At 36.9% G+C, this 14,601-nt stretch overlaps 1 protein-coding gene and 1 pseudogene across 5 annotated transcripts in view; one reads left to right on the top strand and one right to left on the bottom strand.

Annotated features, from left to right (window-relative positions):
• Positions 1-14,601, bottom strand: part of SEMA3A (semaphorin 3A) — a 530,091-nt gene that overhangs the window by 144,838 nt on the left and 370,652 nt on the right. For all 5 annotated transcript variants that reach the window (XM_054237353.2, XM_054237350.2, XM_054237351.2 and 2 more), the window contains one exon: positions 6,094-6,213. In XM_054237353.2, the coding sequence (XP_054093328.1) occupies positions 6,094-6,213 (120 nt within the window). The remainder of the gene's footprint in view (positions 1-6,093; positions 6,214-14,601) is intronic.
• LOC100411082 (aldo-keto reductase family 1 member B1 pseudogene) lies at positions 13,464-14,585 on the top strand (annotated as a pseudogene).

The following is a 14,601-nucleotide window of genomic DNA, read 5'->3' as shown; positions in this document are numbered from 1 at the left end:
TTTTTTTCTTGTTTCAAATTATGACTTAATTCACTTTACTCCCTCAATTAAGCACTAGTTTCATTAATTGAGAAACAGTCTTATTGATAATATTTAGCGTTTAGAACTTAAACAGTTCATGTAGAAATACATTGGTGAGCAGTTATCTCAGAATTTATTAACTGTAAAGCTTCTCCTCAAGTAGAAAGAACAGTTCATTTTTAAAATTTAATTTTAAATACAAATGATGGCCTTCTTTATTAAGCATAGTAACTTGTACAAGTCCATCTTCCAACATGATGCAAGTACTGAACTATGACTTAACTCTAATCACATGTGGCTCAGGTCCATCGTGCAAATGAGGAATATGCTGCATCTGATGAGGACAATGAGCAGCTGAATTGCCCATGAATCTCAACTCTTCCCACTGAAGCTAACATACTACAAAATAAATACAGACTCCAATGTAAGGTCTCAGAAAGATGATCCACCTACCCAAAAGCAACTCCTTATTGTTTTGCCAAGATACCTGAATTTCTCAGCTCCAGTACCAATTCATAGAAATAAACTCGCACTTCATTGGACTAAATAGTATAATAAATTTAGAGAAGTAACTCGACTAGAATGGGTTAGATTAAATGTATAAATTAATTGACAGAGCATTACCTAGAACTTTTTGGCCTGGCAGACTGTTACTAAGAGTACTGATTCAAAGTTTTGCATCAGAGCACACTGCTATACTTAGTGGAAGAGAAGAACCAGACAAAACATTTTATTCTTATATAGATATATTGGTTGTCATTGTGGAAATGACCTTAGAGATAGCCACTAAGCCTCACTGCATTTCTTAATGTTCCTTTGGTTCTATCATAAATTGCAATTATGACATTATGAGAGTATTTATGGAGTTAATACTTTTCAGCCCTCATCGGGATCTGCCGTTTTTTTTTTTTTTTTTTTTTTAGATTTCCTGCCAGAAAGTAGAAAAGACCCATTTGGAATTTGAGAAAACATCCAGAGATGTCTTCAAAAATCTGTACTTCTCCTAAGTTCATACTTTGTTTTATTAACAGATGTAAATTTGAAGGGGAAATACCATATACTGTAAGACATTTGGGAATATTCTGCTTCTCAAGGATGACTCATGCTTTTCATTTCAGTGGCATGCATACTGCGAGCTTGAACTCCAAACTTCTCTGAACTCTAGCTCTAAATCATTTTTTTTCCATGAAATCTGCAAGCATTTTATGATAAATGCACACATGTGTATGAAGTATGTGACATCACTCACAGTTATCTTCAGTGTCAAGTGTTATTGGAAAATATCCAAGAACTGATTGACACATATCTTACAGAGCTGGAGTTAATTAATAGGTCTACCAATTCCCAAATGTGCTACAGGAAAGAGAAAATCTGTTTAAGACAACAATCAATGACATAGTGTGTGTGGTCAGAAGGCATTTAGCAAAAGTAGATTTTGGAATACACTATTCCGGAGTGTAAATGGAGTCAGGTGGCACATAACATTTTGGTTAATGATTAAAGGCATATAGGTTGGTAGGCCCCTAGGATTATAATGGATCTAAAAAATTACTGTTGCATAGTGACCTCATGGCCGTTGGAAAGCCTTCTGTATATTTAGATATGTGTGGATGCACAAATACTTATTATTATGCTACACACTGCCTAGAATATTCAGTAGAGTAATATGCTGTACAGGTTTATAGCCTTAGGAGCAATAGGCTCCACCATATAGTCTAGCTATATAGTAGGCTATCATATCCAGGATTGTGTAAGTACACTCTATGGTTTTTGCACAACAGTAAAATAACTTAAGGACATATTTCTTAGATTCTATCTCTGTTGTTAAATGACTCATGACTGTATTGCTATTAAAATGCTTGAAGAGTTAAAGAGGTCTATTTTCATAACTTGAGGACAAAATTGAAGGTTATTTTGCAAACAGTTATATTATTACTTTTAAGGAACTATTAATTTCCTCCTATAAGATTCAAAGCTATTAAATGATAAAGTAAGCCCTGACTTCCTTCAAAGTGATGTCTTTACATCTGTGGCATTCTGCCATATACGATGATAAGTCCATAATGTCATTTTCTAACAATGGGGTTTCAACATTCTTGAAAACAGAATGTGAGATGATATGTTGTTTTAAAGGAAGAATACTGCAAAGAAAAATCTGAATGTCAAAATGTCCATGAAAGTCTTAATACAAGCAACAAATAAAATTACTTTTTTATGATAAAATTATTTGTAATATGTAAAGAGTCTGGAAAAAATTTTAAAGGGAAATTCATCTTTCATTATTTCACACAGTGTGGGGCAGGTAATAGCAAAGTATACACACAACTTAATAGAATTTAGAAGTTGGGTCCTTTATCTGAAAGTCATCCTTGGATGACATACTCAAACTTTTTAAGAGTTTATGAACTCTAAGCCAATAATCCTGGCCTCTGCCCTGATTGCTATTTTTTCTCACTCTCCCAATCTTTCTATTACTGCCTTCTTCTTCCAATAGTATGAAGCATACACTGTCTCTTTTTTTCAGCTTCACACATAGCATAACTGTTTAAATCCAAAGGGTAGTGTTTTAAGTTTAATATAGATCAATTTAAAGCAGATTCTCTCTTAAGGCAGTGCAGCTTAAGCACTGAAAATTAAATTTGATGTAGTCTAGACAAGCAATATTGATAATATCTTTTCCAGAATTTCATAGATTGACTGTCTAGACTGCTTCAAATTCCCCAGGTAATTGCATAATCATCTTCCTTCTGATCTCCTAAACAGTCTGGAAGAGTATTTCACAATCTATAGTTATCATGCAAATCACAATTACTGAGCTTCTGAAGGAGAAGGCTCTCAAAGGCTGTGAGTTTCAGAGTCTCAGGAAAATAGTTGCATTTCAATCTCCCACTTCAGAATGCTTAGACAGGAAGCTTCATTTATTGGCTATTTGGGTAGAGAAAATCCTAGTAAATGGCCTAGCCCCGGAACCTGTACCTCTTCATTTCCCCAGCTTCCCACCCATATGGCAGCAATGAGTAGTGATGAGTGGAAGAGGAAATAGACTCTTAATTCTATTAAATAGCAACTTCGAAAATCAACATTTTGGGAAAATGATAAAAAATGCAAGAATAGTATATGCCATTTTAATTTAAATGCCCATCAACATCATGTAAGCCTCGCATTTTAAAAGGGGAAATTAAGAAAGGTGCAGAATCACCTGTCAGCCCAGAAAACCCAGTGCCATAATTTACAATCTCTGATGAAGTGAGAAACATTTAAGAGGCAAAGTGACAACTGGTGGCAAGCGAAACAGCAACACAGCTTTTAGGCTGTGTTGAAGATTTATGTTTTTTATTTAAACAAGTATAGACTTGCATTTTAAAATATCTATAACTTCTAATAATAACTGACCTTTTTCAGCCCCTATTATCCATTAGACAAGTGTTTCACTTCCACAACAACTCTATGAGGTAAAGACCATTTTCTTACAACTTTCTTGCTTGGAAATATAAATAAAGATGAAGCAAATAATTTGCACCAGATTAAGCAGATAGTACCAAGCTGAGGTTGAATGCAAATCCCACAGTCTGAGGCTAGAGGACAGGCTTTTTAACAATGATGGGATTAAACCTCCTTGAGTTTCTACAGGGGGTGCGGGAAGCGAAGGAGTCATACTGTGCTAGGAGCAGTGGAAGGCGGTTACAGGTAATAAGTCAACTTTGCATTTAAAATATACAGACACTGAGAATCGAAAGTTTCTTTTTAGTTTGTGTTGCATGTTATGAAACAGAGTCTCAGAGAAGTTAAGTAATATTTCCAGTGCTTTACAGCTAGTAAGTTGTAGAGCAAGATCTGAAGCCAGGTGTGACATCAAAGTCCAGGTCTTTTCCACTAATTTGTGCTAAAAGTTCAGCATTCCTGATTCCGTTACCAATCATGTACAGTATAATTCCCAACGCACGTAAAACGTGCAATATCATGTGGAGGAAGTTCTCTACAGCTATCTTCAGAATACAGAAAAGTGGGGCAATCACCTTGGCCCCAGTTTTAGGACAACTGGTATATTATAACAGGAATTAGTTGAGAAGATAGCAAAGAGTAACTAAATCAGGTGTTAAAACAAATTAGGTGTACTAGCTCTCCAGGACCGTGTGCATAAATTTATCCCTAATTTAATCAATGTAAAAAAAAAGCAATTTCAGTAGAATTGTGGGTCCTAAAGTTAATTTTTACTTAAAACTCTTCAGTCTGTCAGTATAAATACTACATATATGGGCTTATAAGAAAGAGAAGGAAGGATATGGTTGGAGAAACAGGATGATGAGGAGCAACTGCCAACTGGTAAGACCAAAGTGTCTTAATCTTCCCTGGTGCATCAAGAAGAGAAAATAATTGTTTAGTCTAGAAACTGTAACTAGGGGACAGGAGGCAGGGGCTTAATTCCCTTCCCATGCTTGCCAAAGATGCAACTTGGGGACAGGAGCAGAGCAGTTTCAAAGATGCTTACAGGTTCTCCAGCCAATGTTTTCCCAGATGTGCCCAAGTCCTTGACTTTTCTTACCCCAGGAATAGGGAAGGGGGTCCTGCACACCCGGTGAGCTTACTGTTTGAATAAATATCTTGGACCCAAAGGATTTAGTAGAAAGCCATTTATTAGGCAGAGAGAGAAAGAGAGAGAAAAGGAGAGCGAAAGCTCCCACGCTGCCGTGGGAGGGGAATCCTGAGGGGATATTCGCACAGGTAAGGGGCAGTGGGTTTTTAACTTTGGCGTTATTCCCATCCCATTCATGTTCTTGTTCAATGAGAGGAGTTTTTTTAAGTGATCTTTGACTTCCATATTGGATTCGATGCTAGGTCCGCAACAGAGGCCCTTCCTCCCACAGCTTTTTGCAGGCTTTTTGAACAAAGAGGCTCACCTGGAATTTCTACCTAGCTTGCGCACTGGAAAGTTAGACAAAGAACTTTACGTTCCAGATGGGAACATGGATGGACGCATAGCGCTGGGAAATTCTTGCTTTTGAAACCACGCCCCTTGTGGCCTCACACAGTCCCTCAAAACCACATGGTTTCTAAGGTGCTTTCTTATACAAAGAAGGTATAACAGAAACTGTTTTGATTTCTAGTTAAGGTATAACAGAAACTGTTTTGATTTCTAATTCATTTGGATCAAAAAACATATTTGTATCACTTTAGGACACCTTATGAAATTTAGGGAGAGGGTCTAAAGTTTAAGTTATAAAGAAGTGACTACCATGCAAATTTTATTTTATCTTTGGGATATTAGAAATATTTTGAGAATAAGTCCCTTATTTGTTGAGTATTCCTGAATTCCAATTTTGAAGAAAATTCTGTCACCAATGATTCTCTCACCACATGAACACTTTTGTTCCTCGTAGGATTTTGTTTATATTTACAAGAGGGTTTATAATTGAAGGCTATTGATAAGCCAAATTCACGAAACTGCTTTCAACATTAGCAACTTTTTCTTTATCTTGATTTTTACTTAAATGTACATAATTTCCTCACTAAGACATCTTTACAAGGAATAGACAGATTTTTTTAAAACATGAATTTTTTTTCTTTTCCATACCACCAAAATAATAACCAAAAATACAGAAGCAAAGCTTAGCCAAGCAAGAATACAAATGTGAATAATGTGAGTCAAAACAGAGATCAGATCATTGTGCAAATGTATGGCATCCTTTCTTAATCCCTGGCAGAAGAAAACAACTGGGTGGCAGACAATTCTGGCTGAGGATGGAAATGGAGGAGAAGGCTGGCAATATACAAATGAAGGAGAAAACACCACACATTCAGCCTGCTGACATCTGCTGCACATGCGAAATGGATTGGACTCTGTAATCCAGGGTGAAAACAAATGCTTTTTCATTCCTCCTGCTCCCTAGTTTTTGTTGAGTGATGGTCTCATTCTTTTTGCATTCACAGATTAAAATTAATAACAGCATCTGAATTTGAAGTAGGTCCCACTGAATAGTGAACCAGAAGCAAAAGGAACTGAAGATATTAGTAATGAAGCATTTTGAATAGAAAGGGGTCATGGACAAACAATTTTTTAATAGCCAGCTTTACCTCAGGATGATGTCCAACTTCAATGTAGGTGCAAATTGGATGAAAAGCCCCCGTTCCACAGGCATACAAGTGAGTCTGATTATATGCCTTAAGTACTTTGATGAAATTAGCACATTCTTTCTGTAAGACAAAAGGAAAACCAATGAGTTTCAGCAATCAGCATGACTGAGGTATCCCCTAGGGTGCCAGGCATGCTGGAACAGATTTGTCTTTTGTTTTCTTTTTTCTCATTCCTTTCACAATATTTTAAGGACTTATTTATTATTCTATTGTTTTGCTTATATTACAATATGCATGAAAATATACAGTGTATATTTACACAAAAGTGGAAAAAAATTTAGATAATCATGTGATTTTTTTTTCTAGAAATGAGGAGAGCAACAAATTACTTGATCAACTAATGAATTAACTAAACAAAATGATGAAACTGTACTTGCAACAATCAGTTTTCAGTTCTATTTTAGGAAAAGAAAACAAAAATACAATGTAATATGACCCTGTATTAAATGTAAAGTTTAGACATCACTAGTAACTCATTTTGGAAATATCCAAATGAGTATTCACATGGTAAATAATAAAAAATGCATTCAAAATGATTTTGTGAAAGGCAACAGACTTTCTTAACTAGTTTTGTTTTATTTTATTTATTTTTGAGACAGAGTCTCACTCCGTCACCAGGCGCCAGGCTGGAGTACAGTGGCATGACCTCAGCTCACTGCAACCTCTGCCTCCTGGGTTCAGGCAATTCTCCTGCCTCAGCCTCCCTAGTAGCTGGGATTAAAGGCGTGCACCACCACACCCTGCTAAAGTTTTGTATTTTTAGTAGAGATGGGGTTTTCACCATGTTGACCAGGATGGTCGTGATCTCTTGACCTCGTAATCCGCTCACCTCGGCCTCCCAAAGTGCTGGGATTACAGGTGTGAGGCACCGCGCCCAGCCACTAGTTTTATTTCTATAAACATTTGGAATTAAGAACCATATAAGTAACTACAAATGCAGTTAAGGATCAAATGTGGACAACAGTGGAAGCAAGGCCGGCACACATGACAGTACTGGGTTGGTCGTGGCACTTCTGAGTGTGTCACACTCCCAAAGTCATTCTCTATGATCTGTCATTTTTCAAGTGAGAGCTCAGAGTGCTTTATGTAGTCAGTTGGAGCTTATAACGGAGGTGATAAAATAATTTGAGTACATTTCCACATGACATCTATATTCTATATTTGCAGCTGATTGTTTTTATCTGAATTCCATTGGCCCCATAAAATAAGGAGCAGGCAACCAAACTTAAGCAGATTAATTTATATTTAAATTCAAATAATTGCTTTTTATCATCACTTATTTTTCTAGAATGAAACCTGATGATGGCCTTTGAATCTATTGGCCTAAAAATGAATCTGGCGTATTCAAAGTAAAATGCAAAATTTCTAGTTATAACTCCTCAGTCATGCTTTCCTAACACATGCTGAGTACTTTGGGGGTAACTAAAATAAACATAATTTCTTCCACTGTTTTGCTACATAGATCCTCAGTCTTTCTTTTGTCTGGTAAGGCATTATAACATACAAAATTACTCTCTGAAATAAATTGATCTTACAAGTTGTTATGAGGAAAACTTTCCAAGCTTAAAACCTATGTGGATCTCATCCAAGTTTCACTTTAAATAGGGTACCTCTTAGGTAAAACTATGAAATAGATATAACTTAACTTTCACTACGCTTAGCAACAAGCTCTCTATTCTGTAAGAGTCTCTCCTCCCTACCCAAGAGAATAGGGCATGAAGTCTTGGGCAGAGGAAAGAGGTTGTGGAAAGGGAAACATCTGATAAACTCATTTACAAACCAGGCATTCATGAGCCTTACCCAAAGGATTTATTTGTATTCTTTAAAAAAATTCAGTCATTTGCAAAGAAGCCATTTTCAGAAAAATGTTTACTTTAAAACACGTAGGTGGCCACATACTCTGCTTTTATATAAAGATAATCATCTCTGATTGTGGGCTCAATATTATAGTATTCAGGATTAGAAATAACCAGTTCCAGCACCATATGCTGAAACCAAGAAATTGGCTGTGTACATAGTGGTAAGCAAACAGATATTCTAATAAATAATAGTGGCAAACCCAGATGGATGCCTTTTTCATTCTAGAAAAGAACAGGATTTCAGTTTGCATGCCATGCCTTTAAAGATATGCATGCAACTTTTTCCGCAAACCCCAATTTTTTAGTCCTATCAGCACCACCTAAGTGCCTCCTTAGAAATACAACAGTGGAACTCAGTTCTCCGTAATAAAAAAGAAAGAATATATTTTACCAGTAAGAATACTTGTGAACAACATGAAGGATCATGTCACCTCTGCAACTGTTAGGAATCATAATGTCACAGAATTTGTGGGCTCTTTATCTCTTATAGATTGAATAACTGATTAGCAATTTATAGTGACTACATCTGTCCTTCCAAGGAAACTAGCAGATTGTAATTAATGACTGAAAAACTCTTAGGGTTCTTGCTAACTATGAAATTGGGCTCCACTGAATATCATAATTTTAATTTGTTCTCTATTGACTACTAAAGAGGAACCACTATAATATGACAACAATTCCCCTACAGAGCTGTTGGAATAAAATCAATCACAGGACCATAGCTGTGAAACCTGGCAAAGGGTTCTACAGAGTGCTGATAACGGGAGTCTATCTGTGTTACAAAGCAACTAGACCCACCCTATTGGCCTAAGGCCTGGAATGATTCCCTTCCTTTCCCCACTGAACTCTCCCTGTTGGCAGCAGGTTGTATTGTTACCATGCCCTGGGGGGCAAGCTCAATATTATTTTGAAAGTGGAGGTTGATGCAAATAGAATGGAGAGAAAGTTCTGGGGTTTAGAGGATATAAAGATGCTTGAAATGAAAAAAGCAATAGAAGGAAATACTTTCAAATTTGGTTAAAAATAGCTAAGAGGAGACTCATCAAGAACAATGGAGGAGGAAAGTGCATTAAAAGAACTGGACAGAGAAGAACCAAAAACTTGAAAGAGACATTGTTAGTAAGGATTTGTTCTTAACAGAAAACCTGCATAAAAGAGTATCAATCCTGTCATTCATTTGCCTTCATTCTCTAGCTTATGGCTGCCAAGGTTTTCAAGTGTTCCAAAACAGGATATTCATTTTATTTGGAAGCAGCTTGGAGATTCCTCTAAAAAAGAAGGAAGCGTGGCAGAAAAAGGAAACACACTTCACACATTTCTGCTCTAGGGATACAGAAGAAGAGTGTTTCTGACCTTTTCCTGAACCATGACGATTCTTAAAACTCAGAATGTAATGTACTTTTTGGCCTTAAACTGCTGCACTGCTTTGCTCAGCACTGGAGGATTTACAATGTAATAAAGAGAGTGGAATCCGTTCAAAATGAATTCATTTTTCAAGCCTCGATCCTTTTTGGAATTTAAGTTGATGAACACAGACAAGTTTAGCAACAAGTTGGCTTCCCAAGAGTCAGGCAACCATATTGACCTCTTACTTTACTGAAATGTACTCCAGAGCAGCAGTGTTATAGATTGTTAGCTAGAAATAAAAGCAAAAGCAGTTATAAACCAGTCAAATCCAAGGCCACACCTGAGGAGTAATGATTCATCATCCTTAGTGACAAACCACTTACACTTACTTTTTAAAGGGTCTCTAGTCTTTTCAGATCAAATGGATAGAGGAATTATGTAGCAATATATTACCTGGAGAAATAAATTTAGAAGAAAGTGGCTACCCCTAGAAAAGATACAGGAGTCAAAAGCACAGTGTTTAAAAAACAAACATTACAGATATGAAGCACTGATTAGACTGTGTTACACAGACTTTTCCTGGATGGTTATAAAAATAAAGTTCATCCATCTGTCAAAACAACTGCTCCATGCATGAAAATTAAACCAGAATTGAGGTGTTTTTAACTAACTTCCGATAATTATACTTTCTACAAAAGAATATGATTTACCTCCAATTCCAATTACCTCCTTGCATGTTCTTAAATTCTGGATGGAGCAGTGAAATTTTACTCTTAAGTAAGCGAAGAGAAAAAAGGAGAGAAGACTTATGAACATGAACAATCTCTATTCAAATATACTCAGTTCATGATTAAATCAAACAACTTGTTCTGGCTCAAATATAAGTCAGTCCAAACTGAATGGGTAGAACATAACATTGACTCAAGTCAGTGAGAATTCATGTAAAAGGAAGAAAAAATTGTCTCTATCTCATCAGTAATTTATTTCAGTGCAATCTAGCAGCTGGAAAAGCAAAGGAAACTTTTCTGATCATGATGGGTGGATACATTTCTGCATGAAAACCCATTAATAAGCTTAATTCCTGAAGTTAATCTGTTGACTTTCTTTTTCTCTGGTCAATTTATTTGGCAAGCTAGCTGAATACTGGAATCTTCGTGCCAAAGCAGTAATCCATGAGATTGTTCCTGTCACTCACTTTATCCCTCCCTCTATTTAAGCTTTTCTGTACTTATCTGGCAATAGTGTTTAGTCTTTTTTTCTTTTAACATTGTGCTATTACAGCTGTAATCCTATCATCTATAATTGTATCTTTCTAATACTTCACTATTCACTAAAGGATGTTAGAAATCTCTTCTCCAAAGAGGCTTGTCTAATAAAACTAAAATATAAACCATGTTATAATTATAATATTAGCCTTCTAATGTTGAATTTGTGACTTGGAATTTTTTAACATTCACCTTTTAAAATGATGAACAGGCAGTTTTGTACATTTTGGGAAGCATTTTTACCTTCAGTATTTAAAATATGCCATAATAAAACGAATTGAACTTTCCGCATTGATGCTTTCATATTTTTCAGAAATTTAAAATAATACTGATTCAACTAAGACAACAAAGTTAGCATTAGTATATAGCCAGTTATTTTGGTATGTAAACGTACTCATATTAATTGAACTATATCACCATTAAAACTGTAATTGAAAACAACTTTTAAAGTGGCTTGAATGATATGATTAAATGAAGTCTCTCTGTACAAGGCTCCCAAATTATTTTACTTAAATGCTCATTTCAGTTAAGTGCCCAATTTGACTGCTCTTTCCCCTCTAGATTGACTATTTGTTTTGAAGTTCTAAAAATATTGTTCAAGATTTTATAAACATTTTTCTTTCAAATTACTTGAAACCTTCAAACACATTCAAAATGATTATACCCATAGGCACCATAGACCATGCTGTTAGTAAAAGCTGATCACTGGGATTTTCTTCTACTTAAAGAAGTTAAAAACAGGAATGAAGTTAAAAACATTTACTTTGAAATTCTGTGTGGACTATAGAACCTTATGATATCTATTTTTAGGCTTTTAAAAAATATATTATACTATCACTCTGATTCATCATAATGTGTGCCATTCATGTGCATGATGTGACTGTGGTCCATTATATGCACCTAGCATAACCTTTCTTCAGCTCATATTGCAATAAATGCAGACAAAAATGTTCTAGGAAATCTACATTAATATGTTTCCTACCAAACCATGAAAATGATGAAGTAGTCACAATCCTCACTCTGATTTCAAAAATGATATTTTACGGTTTCCAATTTTATTCAAGGTGCTGAATGCTTAGTGTTCATGCCTTAAAGCAACCAAGTCATTGGTTTACATCAAGTAGGGAGAGTTATAAACTAATGAAATTTATTATGGATAAAATCAATTGGCATATTTAATTCTAACCTATATGCCTTTACAATAACAGAAATCATTACACATAAAAGAGAGATGGACTGCATCTTTCATTACACATGAAATGTAGCCATAGGGAAAGATAGAAAAGCTGAGCCCATATTTAGGAGGAATGCTTGATTTCATTCACATCTACCTTCTTTCTACCCCTGTCTTCTCTAATATCAAAAATTAGTTTTTGGGAATCCTTAATGTCCAAAGTACTAAAGTCTGTTTCATAGTTAGTAATATAAAATATTCTCTCAATACATCTTATAACAATTGGAGACTCTAACCAAGATTAATGCTTGTGACATAGACATTAATGTATCACTTATTCAAATACAAGTGCCTATGGCATATTTCACATATGTACACTTTTCCTTTTCTTTCTTTTTTTCATGACTAAAAGTTTAGTTGCTTTAAAAGATTAAAACTTAGAAAATTCAGAAATAAAGCACTTTTATAATATAAAAACATTTGAAAAGAAGTCAAGTGCTACAGGGTTAATGAATTATCAAACCAGAGTTGTGAGGCTGTATTATGGGCTGAACTTCATTTTCTCAAAATTTACACCTTGAAGCTCTAACCTCTACTATCTGGGAATATAGCTCTATTTGGAGATAGGGTCTTAAAGGAAGTGACTAAGTTAAAATGAGGCCCTTAGGGTAGACCCTAATCCAACCTGGCTGGTGTCTTTATAAGAAGAAGAAACTTGGACACATAAGGGGACATCAGCTACAGAGGAACACCCAAGTAAAGAGGCAGCAAGAGGGCAGTCATCTGCAAGCCAACGAGAGGAGGCTCAGAGGAACTCAACCCTGCTTATACCTTGAACTCGGACTTCCAGCCTCCAGAACTAGAACATAAATTTCTATAGTTTTAGCCACCCAGTCCATGGCACTTTATTATGGTAGCCCTAATGAAGTAATACAAACACCAAAAAGAAAGAGGGTAATTGAAGGAAACCTGCTGCTTAGTCAAAAGATACTTAAATTTACCATTGCTTAAAATATTTTTACTATAAGAACGTATATGGTAACAGAATTCTGTCCCCAGTCAGCCAACTTTGGATCTTCTGCTTTGTACAGAATTAAATATTAGAGAGAAAATTATACAAACTTCATTTTTTCTCAATTTTATTATTTTTTTCAAATATCATTCATATATCATAATCCTCCAAATATACACAAATATGTGTGTATATTTGTATGCAACCCATATGTATATATCAGCTTGTAGAAATAATTTATAAACACATTAAAATTTCAGAAATTTGAAATTTTAAAATTTATTTATATTTATTAATATGTAATGAAGATGTTACTTATTTAAGGATATTTATATTTGAAAAGGTATTCTCAAAAACTTTAAGAAAAACCATATAGGACTAAACAAACAATTTCATAATGGTAAAACAGAAATGGAAGTAGTTACTTGTATGAATCTCATACTTTAGAGTAGGACTGATATTTGGGGACCCAACCCCAAGGCAGACTGATACCTGTCGGTGGCCAGTTAAGAACCGGCTGGGCGGGTGCGGTGGCTCAAGCCTGTAATCCCAGCACTTTGGGAGGCCGAGGCAGGTGGATCATGAGGTCAAGAGATTGAGACCATCCTGATCAACATGGTGAAACCCTGTCTCTACTAAAAATACAAAAAATTGGTACGGTTCTGGGCGGGGGTCTGGGGAGCGCAGCAGCAATGGCGGGCCACCTCGTGCTCTACAACGGCGCCAAGATGCCCATCCTCGGGCTGGGCACCTGGAAGTCCCCTCCAGGCCAAGTGACCGAGGCTGTGAAGGTGGCCACCGACGTTGGGTACTGCCACATCGACTGTGCCCATGTGTACCACAATGAGAATGAGGTGGGGGTAGCCATTCAGGAGAAGCTCAAGGAGCAGGTGGTGAAGCGTGAGGAGCTGTTCATCGTCAGCAAGCTGTGGTGCACGTACCATGAGAAGGGCCTGGTGAAAGGAGCCTGCCTGAAGACGCTCAGCGACCTGAAGCTGGACTACCTGGACCTCTACCTTATTCACTGGCCAACTGGCTTTAAGCCTGGGAAGGAATTTTTCCCATTGGATGAGTCAGGCAACGTGATTCCCAGTGACACCAACATTCTGGACACGTGGGCGGCCATGGAAGAACTGGTGGATGAAGGGCTGGTGAAAGCTATTGGCATCTCCAACTTCAACCATCTCCAGGTGGAGAGGATCTTAAACAAACCTGGCTTAAAGTATAAGCCTGCAGTTAACCAGATTGAGTGCCACCCATACCTCACTCAGGAGAAGTTAATCCAGTACTGCCAGTCCAAAGGCATCGTGGTGACCGCCTACAGCCCCCTAGGCCCTCCCGATAGGCCCTGGGCCAAGCCCGAGGACCCTTCCCTCCTGGAGGATCCCAGGATCAAGGCGATCGCAGACAAGCACAATAAACCACAGCTCAGGTGCTGATCCGGTTCCCCATGCAGAGGAACTTGGTGGTGATCCCCAAGTCTGTGACACCAGAACGCATTGCTGAGAACTTTAAGGTCTTTGACTTTGAACTGAGCAGCGAGGATATGACCACCTTACTCGGCTACAACAGGAACTGGAGGGTCTGTGCCTTGGTGAGCGCTGTCTCCCACAAGGATTACCCCTTCCATGAAGAGTTTTGAAGCTGTGGATGCCTGCTCATCCCTGAGTGACCTATACCTGTGTTTCCTGCCTCATTTTTTTCCTTGCAAATGTAGTATAGCCTGTGTCATTCAGCAGTGGGACAGCAGCTTATACAGTGGCCAGCGAGAGCGTGTCTGGCTTGATGTTG

Source organism: Callithrix jacchus, chromosome 11, assembly GCF_049354715.1.
Source record: "Callithrix jacchus isolate 240 chromosome 11, calJac240_pri, whole genome shotgun sequence".
Lineage (NCBI taxonomy): Eukaryota > Metazoa > Chordata > Mammalia > Primates > Cebidae > Callithrix > Callithrix jacchus.
This window is presented reverse-complemented; position numbering and strand designations above follow the sequence as displayed.